General features: G+C 44.2%; 1 protein-coding gene across 1 annotated transcript; it reads right to left on the bottom strand.

Moving 5' to 3' along the window:
- Positions 1 to 2,686: 2,686 nt before the first annotated feature.
- Positions 2,687 to 8,387, bottom strand: LOC124659758 (YTH domain-containing protein ECT4-like). The gene is made up of 9 exons (XM_047197576.1): positions 8,276 to 8,387; positions 7,061 to 7,125; positions 6,768 to 6,912; positions 6,621 to 6,688; positions 5,479 to 5,928; positions 4,900 to 5,391; positions 4,459 to 4,671; positions 3,807 to 3,962; positions 2,687 to 3,334 (listed from the first exon to the last, which is right to left on the bottom strand). Exons 1-9 carry the CDS (start codon positions 8,307 to 8,309, stop codon positions 3,008 to 3,010), a joined length of 1,950 nt encoding a protein of 649 aa, XP_047053532.1. The 5' UTR covers positions 8,310 to 8,387; the 3' UTR covers positions 2,687 to 3,007.
- Positions 8,388 to 10,833: the final 2,446 nt, after the last annotated feature.

Below are 10,833 nucleotides of genomic sequence, written 5' to 3'. Positions count from 1 at the left end.
ACAATTCTCTAAACCTAATTCTCGTTGTTCTAGGACTGAATTTGACGCTTCCGTTTTATAGAATTCAGACTTCGTATTAGAATCTGTCGAACCGAGGGATTACCTACAAATAGAGAAGGGGAAAGCACAATGCATGCTAGTTTGGGCGGTGCAACCAAGCGAGGCAACATTGGCCGCCCGCCAAGATTTGGTCGACGCCTCGAGGCGGCAAACAGAACTTCAGAAGCGAAAAAGTTTTACAGTCGTGTGGATTTGAAAATGTTTTTTTTCTTTAATCTCGAAAAATCACGTGAGTTAGTCGATCACTTCCTGGCTGGGCTTTATAAGCTGGGGAGTGCTATACACCGACCCGGTCCATGACTACCGGATGCCGCACACCCACGGTAGGTGTTGGGCCGGCCCAACATTTTTTTTTCCTTTTTCGAATTATCTTTTTTTTTCTATTCTGTTTTTGTGTTTTTAAATTTGAACTTTTTCGTAACATGAATTTTTTAAAACTTGAACATTTTTTCGAGTGTGAACATATTTAAAATTTGAAAAAAAATTAACATTTTCAAATTACGAACATTTTTTAATTTCAACATTTTTCAAAATATGAATATTTTGAATTTAAACATTTTTAAATTTAACTTTTTTGAAAATTTGAACATTTTTCATATTTGGACAAAACCGGAATTTTTTAAAACCGACAGAAAATCATGTAAACCAGGCGTCAAACAAAATCGCGATATATGGGCCGGCCCATAACAATGTCCAGGGTGTGCGGCACCAGTCGGTGCCGACCGGGGAGTGCTGTACACCGACCTGGTCGGCGTGTACGGGCCACCGCACACCCCACCGACCAGGCCGGTTGGTTGGGCCGCGGCCCATTAATAATAGGTACGTTTTTTTTTCGTTTTTTGCTGTTTTTTTTCTGTTAATATTTTTCATTTTCAATATCTAACTTTTAAAAATATACTATTTCGGAGAACAAAATTTCAAAATCTGTTCAGATTCGAAATTTTGGAAATTTTAAAAATGTTCAGATTTTGATTTAATTTTTTTCGAAATTCGAACATTTTCGGATATGGACATAATTTAAATTTGAACATTTTTTAAAATTTGTAAAATTTATTTTTTTCCAAAAATTAACATTCTTAGTTATGAACATTTTTGAATTTGAACATTTTTCCAAATTTGAACGCTTTATATATTTGAACGGATTTCAAATTTGAACGCTTTTATAATTTGAACATTTTTTGTATTTGAATATTTTTTAAATTTAAACGGATTTCAAATTTGAACATTTTTTTTTGTATTTGAACGGTTTTAAAATTTGAACGTTTTTAAAATTTATACATTTTTAAAATTTTGAACGTTTTTCAATTTTGAAATTTTTCTGAATTTGAACTATTTCCAAATTTGAACAAAAATAAAAATAAACAAAAAAGAAACAAAACAAAAAAAGAAACAAAAAGGAACAGAAAAGAAAAAAGGAAAAGAAAAGAAAAGAAAAAAGAAAAAAGAAAAAAGAAAAAAGAAAAAAAGAAAGAGAAACAGAAAACAGAAAACAGAAAACAGAAAAAAAGAGACGAACTGGGCCGACCAGGCCGGCCCATACCGCGCGCGGGGGGTGTGCGGCGCGCGGTAACGACCGACCTGGTCGGTGTATAGGATTTGCCGTGCCGACCTGGTCGGTGTATAGGGATCACCTTATAAGCTAGCCCTGTTATTTTGGTCTAAGGAGACGGGCTGGGCTGCTTGCGGTCCAGGATTTTCCAGGAAATCAGTAAGGGTGTACATGTATTACGGGCCAAATACGGGGCCCGTAGCCCGGGCTGCCCGGGGCCCAGATCAACGGATAGTGGGAATTTTGTTTTTTGCGAAATAACAACGTTAGCCCAAAGCAGCTCACGCTGGCAGTTATTAACCATAAAAACCACGGTTGTTTTCTCCCTTGCTTTCCTCTCACTTCGTTTCGCTTTTGTGGAGGTTGATTCCCAAGCCCACCACAGAAAGCAAATCACTGCAGTCCAAGGAAATCCACGATTGCAACTTTTGGAATGTCAAAACTGAGAAAGCCAACCAAGCAAACCATAAAAACCACGGTTGTTTTCTCCCTTGCACAAAAGCAGACAAGAGAACCGATTATGTAAAGCACCTATCCACATTTGCTCATCATCAACAAAAGTAGCATGTAGGACAGTACACATTTCGAAAGACAGTACTAACAACAATAAAGTTGATTTGTACACACGCGCGCCATGCGTGCATGCTTGAGCAGAGAACACGCAGACATGGTGTCTCCCTTCCACACAAGACCTGGATGTGATTTCCCAATCGATCAAAATCGTTCAGGAAAGAGCTGCACCGCTTTGCAATGCAATAGAAGCCACAAATGTCTGGATCAAACGCCCATTTCGAACCAGAAAGAAGCAACCGAAAACAAAAGGCTGCAAGGCATACACGCTCTCTATGAAGCATAAGGTGAACAGCTCTTCGGTCACTTTCTCCTTTTCTTTTTCTCATTAATGGAAGAAATTCTGATACAAATTGAAGTCAATCTACACACTACTAAAATTAATGAAAATGAGAACACTTTTTTTTTCCTTTTTGCCTCCTTGCTAGTACCTAACACAAGTCCCTAAACCCGCACGCAAGTGATTTGCTTCCCAATAACTTAGTGGTAGAGTTAGATAACACAAGATAAGAAAAAACACCAACAACAAAGAGGATTGAAATACTCTCTCCTAGCAGAAAATTAGAAATTGGAGGGTGCTGCCTCCGTGACAGAGGTAGTAAGCATGGGAACATCTCTAGAAAGATATGCCTCAGACCATTTTCCCAGTCATCGAATATTTCTCATGGGAAGACAGCTCCGAGGATTTGCTTTTTCATTTTCCACTTGCTTGAGAAAATGGAATAGCTTCCAGGATGATTGACTGATATCAGTGTTCCGCACAGCCAAGTTTATTGTTTCTCCGATCTGATAGTACCACCTGTTCAGGTACGCCCTTACTCCATGTCATCAGCCTGCCCTAGCAACACTGTTGGTCTGCTCTGCGCTTCTCCTGGCTGTACCAAGTCCAAGTTCTGTCACAACCTTGTCGCTCTGCTCCTCACTTCTCTCGGGTATATCAATATCTGCTGCAACCTTATTGGCCTCCTCCTCACTTCTCTTGGTTGTATCAATAGCTGCTGCGACGTCATCGCTCTGCTCCCTACTTCTCTCGGCTGCATCAAGATCTGTTGTAACATTGTTGCTCTGCTCCTCGTTTTTCTTGGCTTTATCAAGCTCTCCAGTACTTAAAATTTGAGCTTGCTTCTTAAACTCTTCAGGTTTTTCATCTTTTGGCTGCGAAAAATAATTTAGATCATGAGGTACAGATAACCAGCATTTGTCAATGTTTCATGCAAATGTCACAAAATTTGGAACTAAAACCTTATGTCGCTAAACACCAACCCTTGTAAATTCTGGCCCTCTATCACCAACATGACCAAGAAGCATATTATTGTCAATTTATGATCATTTAACAGGTAAGTCTAGTTACTTTAAGCTCCAGAAACACAACGAACCAAAATTCCTGCGCTGACTAGGATTTCAACACGATACCACAAGCTAAAGTACAAAGTTATGAAGTGGCATTTCCTCATATGCAGGTAATAAACTTTAGCAACTCATTGAGCTGCATTGTACTGTTTGATGTTTGTCTTCATGCCAGGGTCCTTTTTCGCACAAAATAAAAATGCAACTCCTGTCTTTGTTGACAACACAGGTGCTGCCCTTGATAAAATAAATGTAGAGAAACAAGGTGTTCACTATATACCATGAAGTGACCCAATGATGTAGTAAGCGGCTTGCCTCTTCTGTCCTGCATTACTTTCTGCCTATTCTCGTAAAAATCAAAGTCATCCAATATTGACGTTTTACATGAGAAGTTCTTGAAAATTTTCAGCATCTCTGCACCTTGTAGAAACCTGACCTGGAATTCTCAGACAGTTAAAATTCAAAACTAAAAAAATCGATAATTAACTGTGAGAAATGCATAGTAGGTAATAAAATATTCAGTCTAAAATAAAACATTAACTGATCATAACAGAATGCAAACCAGATATCAGCCTGGACAGTAACTTGAAGGCTGCACTGACCATAAAGTTATTAACATTCTATTGCATGCCTAAGATCATGAAGAATCAAGTGAAGGCAATGACTAAGTAGCTAAAAAGTTTTAACATTTGTATGTCAGTAAAAGATTCAAAACAAAACAAAACAAAAACATCATTTGTTGCACAGTGCATAGATAGGATTATTTGTTTCTCCAGAGAAGAACAAGGAGGGAAGATAACATGAAACTTCTATACCAAAAAACTTATTTGCATGCTTAAGATTCAAGAGATGACAATTGACCAACAGAGCTCTAAATGCTAGCTGCAAAAATACCAGGATACTCTAGTTATATGGTTGAGCGGAAGCAATACCTCTTGTGTGTCCCTGCTATTTGTAACAGGTTTGTTCTCATTATTCTCCAATATTATGTGTCGAAACTGTGGATTAGGCACATCCTTGATAATGTGCCATTTTACTGGGAAGAATCCGTTCCACTTGTCCTGTTGCCAGAAGTTCATATTCTTGTTGAAATCAAGTGGGCCGACCATCTCAGCCACGCCACAGAACTGACCACTAGCATTAACCTGATCACCATAGTATAATAATTAGTAGAGTACACAAACACAAATTAACATAAGCAAACAAACATACTTTCCCTAAGAGATATAAAACTCATTACTTGCGACAACAAAGCAGGGCATTGAGTACTCAACAACAGTCAGATACAAAAACAAATTGAATATCACACTACTGACGTTTAAGATGATACTCACGAGAAAATGCTTGAGGAACAGGTAGTGTTATTAACTTACCGAAAAGAAGAGGAAAACAGGGCATTTGGTTCCTTTTCCTGACATTCTTTCTTGTGCAACTTTATAGGCACTGTCAAGCCTTTTATTTCCATTCGGAGTACTTGCCCAAACATTGTACTTGATACTCTTGTGAATATCATCTTCGCTATAAGATTTAATCACGAAGAACAGAGCTTGCTCATACTTCGTAACAAAATCTGGAAGATTATATGAATCTCTGCTTACTTTAACAAGTGAAGTTGTATCATCGTTAGCCCCCTGTACACCCGACAATCCAGAAAAATCAGCTCCTGGGCTCACACTGTTTTTCAAGTCATTATTGCAGTTATTCGATATATCACAGTCACCAAATCCATTTAGCTTGCTTCTTTCCTTAAGCTTCTCACTACCATTAATGCCTTTACTTTGATAAAGGCTGCCTTTTCCTTGGTTAGCATGCACCACAAACTTGCTAGGTGGAAGATGCCCTTTTGCCATGGAAGCACCAGATGCCTAGCATAACAACAGGCATATAAACATAAGTTTCCTACTTTATGCTCAAGAGCAGTGTGTTCAGTTCCACAGAAATTTTTTAAGTACCTTATTTGCAAACTTTGATGATGGATGATTATTGGCAGAGGTTGGCACTGTGTCAACAGTTGATGAAGATCCTTTAATGGTACCCGAGGCATACTTTGTGCTGCGCGAAGCTTTTGAAGATGGAGCAGCGTGTTTATTAGAAGTGTAGTTTGATCTTGCGGGGTAATTTGTTTGATGCAAACCAGCTGGATGTCCCTGAATCCCATCCAGAAGAACGTAAGAAGGGTCCCAGGTGTACGCAGGGACTAGTTCAGGTCCATAAGCAATTGGTTGAGTAAACATGCCAGGTGTAGAAGAATTCTGCATGGGAATTGCAGTGGAGTAATATGTCTCATTGCTAACATATTGACCATCCACACCAGTTCCAGGAACAACCGGACTATAAGCAGCATATCCATTTTCATAACCGGGCACATAACACAAATAAGACCCATTTTCAGCTTGGACCCTCTGAAAAATATAACAAAATAGGTATAAGTTCGGTGCTCTACTGACATGTCAGCTTCCCCAGCTGCACCTTCAAGAAGCAGTTCACCCTATAACTGATGAGACCAAGGAATCACTAAAAAGGATATAAACAGGACAGGGCAATGCAAATGTCAACTGTTAGATTGAGTAGTCTGAAGTCTGGACAACCCGCTAGGAATTGGCTCTTTGTCATTGAAGTTTCACTCAAAATAAATAAGCTATGGTTCTTGACCAAAAATTCTTGAATAGCAGGATGTATTAGAAGGTCTCCCTTGAATTAGACATCCATTTATTGGCAGCCACCTAGCTATATTTATATTAGTCATTAGAATAAAGTAATCATGTGTTCATGACAGCATATGTTGTGGTGACAACTAAAGCGAAAATAAACAAATATTTTTTAATAAAGTTTTGCAGAGGGATTTTTTGACACGACGATACCAATAGAAGAATAAAGAGTGATATTAAAAACCAACGCTCGACACTTTCCAAAACATAGCAAAGGAAAGGCAAAGAAAAGATGATAGGAAATAAGTGCAAAGCTAGCTGGTACCACCATACCACCACAGAGATGCGCTAAGTGCAGCATTGTTTGATTTTAGACAGGACCACCTGTGACTGCTGTACGAAAGGCATATGCCATGCTTGATAAAGTACACTATTTGATAACTTACTGTCGGGTGCATCTCTAGTCCATTCGATCCAGTATAGTAGCCATTCTCATCCCATCCTCCAAATGAGCCTAGGATAAACGATCAAGCCATCAAAACGGATGAACAGTATGCTCTGTTTTCATCAGGTCATAGTACTGAAGTACCCACCTGGATAATAATATCCGTAGTAATACATCCCTTGGTCCCCCATATAAGTTCCTTGGTTCATTTCAGTTTCCTTGACAGTGCTAGCTGCATCTAACGAGGAAATGCATGATATTGCATCGGAAGAAGTTGCGTCTTTTGCAGCAGGCTGCAAAGTTTGGGCACGAAACGAATCAGCAAGGACACGATGGATACGGGCCAACTAACCACACAAGGAACAAAGGAAATAAAGGTTGTCCTTGTATGCTAAGATAAGAAAGCAGTATACAATATGCAGAGAGGAATGAGAATCTTACCAAGTTGCCGTTGCTTGCCTTCGTGCTAGCATCAATCTTCAAGTTCTCTACGGCCCCTTCTATAGCTGTGGGATACAAAAGTCAAGGTTTGCAAACCGAATATATGTATGCTTGTAAAGGTCATTGTCCGTGAGTGGCAATAAAATAAGCCAGCAAGGCCAGTTTGATCAATAAAACATTTCCCTAGCCCAATAATGTGCAATAATTTTATTCCATGAGCTCATCAAATTAGCAGATCTGCAGCGATCATCTGATTAAAGACCATTACTTGAACAGCTTGCTGGTTCATTAATTTGCAAAAAACATGTACTAGTACAGGACCTAATCAACCGAATCCTTGGGAGTACACACACACAGCATTATTGGTGTAAGTGTCAAATAAATGGGTGTTGGCTCAGCTCTCCCCATCTCCCACAATCTGACATATGAGAGATACCTAATAATTCTAAATTTGAGTATAAAATTGCACATACCCGCACGGTATGGTAGGATGGTAAAACTCAATTATACTACTGTATGTCGGTAGCAGATTGAGCTGGATCAAACTCTTGATGAAATGGTAGGCGCTCAACGACAATTGAGCAACATAGTCCACATAATATTTGTAAACCGTGATCTGACGGAGCACGCACCGATAAAAAAAGAAAGCCCCTTTCTTTTCCCTTAGATTAGGAAAGCCAGATCAAAACCAAAGCTTTTTCAATAAAAAAAAGGCAGAAGAAAGTGCTTTGGAAATGGACAGGATTGTGAAAAATAGAAATCGGGCTGAGTACTAGTACTAGTATTAATAATTACTAAACTTTTTCAATCCTTTTCAATCCCACGCCATTGAATGAAACAGAAAGGGAAAGTACTATAGTACTAATTACTACACTAGAAAATTCCCAAAAAAAAACTCAGAAACAGAAAAGAACCCCACAATTCTGATCAAATACAGTAGTGTCTCTGTTTTTAGAAGAAAATACAGCAGCAGTGTCTCTGACGGATCAGAAAAAAGAGAAGCAATGGAGTTAGATACAGCAGCAGAACCTCCAAGCTCACCAGCACTCGGGAGTCGGGACATCTACAAAATTTCAGTGATCCGACGACAAAACAAGCAGCTAACTAGTGAAATCCATCTATCAGAATTGGATCCAGCTCCCGATGGATGGATGTAGAAGGAAGGAGCAAAAGCAAGAACCAAGACTAAAGTTTGGAGGCGATCGAGAAGGATACGCTTGTGTCCGAGCTGCGCGGCCTTGGGCTCCATGAGGCCGCACCAGAGGTCGCCGCAGAAGAAGCCGGGGCTGCTCGTGGCCTCCAGCTCGCCCGGGGGGGACCCTAGCCTGCTCCGGCCGCCGGTGCCGGAGGAGAAAAGGAGGCGGGGCGCGGCCACGTGTGGGACGATCGGACGGCTGGGAGGGAAGGAGGGCGCGTGGTGGGGGCAGAGCAGCGACGCGGCCGAAGCGGGTTCCTGAAATCTAGTGGGGGGCAAAGCAAGGCAGCCGCTCTGCCGCCGAATATTTGTAGCCTTTCACTACAAACTTTACTAGTACTACGCACCTTTTTCTTCCCTGAACTCTGATGCGGCAGGAGGAGTTAATTTAATAGCATTTCAGTTTAGTAAAATTTCTTGAGCGTCTCAGAAAACCAGAGAATTGTGCATGTATTTAAGGGTACGTAGTTTCAAGAAAAGAGAATGAAAAATGTTGGTGCTTGCCACTAACACGCTATGTATCTGCGACCACAAAAACGTGCCGTCAACTATTTCTGAAAGCTAGCATCAGTCGGTTGTTCAGAAGTGTGATTTCTCTTTTTCTTTTTTGATTGAAAAGAAGAAGCCGGCGAGAAAGTAATTTGGTTCCGCAGAGAATCTGCACCAACATGAACATTGAACGGTGTACTCGCCGTCCCTGGCGGTGATAGACGGAACAGAAGGTGTGGCGTTTTTTAGCGCTCCAAGGCGAGGAACATATCCGTGGACCAGATATTGATCAGAAGAGGAAAATACGAGAGTTTGCCAGTGCCAGTCTAGGGCGGCGGTGCAAAATGGATTGCAGCGGATAGTTGGCCTTTGGCATCAGGAGAGGCCACACGTCGCACCGGATCTCTCTTCGCGGATGGCTGGGATGGGAGCTCCTCCGCGTTCCTCCCCGGGAGGGAGCGCTCCTTCGCAGCCATGCACGCCTCCGGGGGCATCGATGGTGTGTGCCGCCTCCGATCGTGCCGTGCGGGCGTGCGGTGGATCGAGGTTCTCCTCCTTATGTGAGGATGAATCGGATTCAGAGTCATGCTCGTCTGAGGTCCCGTTCGAGGCAGCGTTGCAGGTGTTGGACGATGCCGCATCTGAGGTGGAGGTCGCTGACGACATCTGGGCGGAAATCGGCTGTCCAAAGCCGGCGTCCCGTTTCTGGGAGAAGTCGCCGACGGACTGGCGCTTCCCGGCCAAAGGTATGCATGATACGGTGGTGTTTGATTGCAGGAGCGCGCCGGAGGTTTTCGATGGTGAGAAGACTGCGCCGGACGTCCTGGCTAGGTCGTCGAGATCGGCTTCCCCGAGGGCAACGGGTACGTCGGCGAGACGCGCTTCTTCGTCGTCAGCAGGTCTTCGGCTATCGAGGACGCCGCGGATTGGGGGATGGAGAGGTCCTTTGCCGAAGCGGCGGATCACGCCGCCGCCGGTGCTGGGGGATTTCTTCCCCGACTCCACGGTACTCTCTTCTCCGGCGTCGACGTCGGTTACAGTTTCCGTTCGCGAGGCGGGATCTGCGGGGATTCAAACTTCCTCGGATCACGCGCCTAGGGCCCACGTGCATGCTGGAGGCAGCCGCTGGGGTTGGGCGCACCTGAGCCGACGGATCAGGGGTTTTCGATCGACTGTTTGCCCTCCTCCTGAAGGTTTTGATCGCTCTACCCCTGGTCAGCCGCCACCGTCTCGTCTTCCTCGACAACAGCCATCGCCGCCTTCATCCTCCTTCACGTCGTCTGCCTTCCGATTCTCGAGATCCTTCGCGGCGGTGCTCGCCTCGGCGTCGCCGGGAGCCATGTCGGGGCCTCCTCCACGTCCCTCTCTGGGAGGGAGCGTCGCCGCGCAGTCACGGCCGGTTGGGCAGCAGCCTCGCCCGGCGGCGCCGCAGCAGCGGCCAGCTGGGCAGCAGCCTCGTCCGGCGGCTTCGCAACCGCGGCCGGCGGCACCTCCGCTCCGTCTGGTTCAGCTCCAGCCGGGCGCCCCTCCGCTGCCTCAACCTCGGCCGATGCCGCCCCAGGGTCTGCCGCTGGTGAACCCTGGTTTGGGGGCCTCCTTTGCGCCGGGTGCGGGATCCTTCCAGGGGGTTGTGAGCCAAGGCTTCCAACCTTTGCAGCCTCCGTCAAGACAACCAGGTCCCCCGGCCTACTTCCCGCAGCAACAGCGGCAGCCCTTTTACCCGCAGCAGCAGAGTTTTGTGCCGCAGTTTGGTCAGTACCAGGTACCGAGCTTCCCGCAATTCCAACAGCAACATATGCCGCAGCAAGGTGAAGTGGCAGCCCCATCCAAGAACAAGCGTAAGAAGAAGAAGGCAGCGGCGCTAGTGCCTCCCGCGGTTCCTCCGCCTATCATGCCTCTGCCGGGCTTTGAGACTCTCTCTGAGTCGGTAGCGCCGGCGCCGCAGCAGCAACTTGCACCAGCGCAGCCGCCTTCGGGAGTGGGGCTGAGCCAGACGCCTTTGCAACCAGCGGAAGTGGTTCAGGAGGCTGCTACGGTCGGGGCCAAGGTCAAGAAATCTGGCAAATGTTGGAAGTGCGCCGTCGATACA

This window comes from Lolium rigidum, chromosome 6 (genome assembly GCF_022539505.1).
Source record: "Lolium rigidum isolate FL_2022 chromosome 6, APGP_CSIRO_Lrig_0.1, whole genome shotgun sequence".
Lineage (NCBI taxonomy): Eukaryota > Viridiplantae > Streptophyta > Magnoliopsida > Poales > Poaceae > Lolium > Lolium rigidum.
This window is presented reverse-complemented; position numbering and strand designations above follow the sequence as displayed.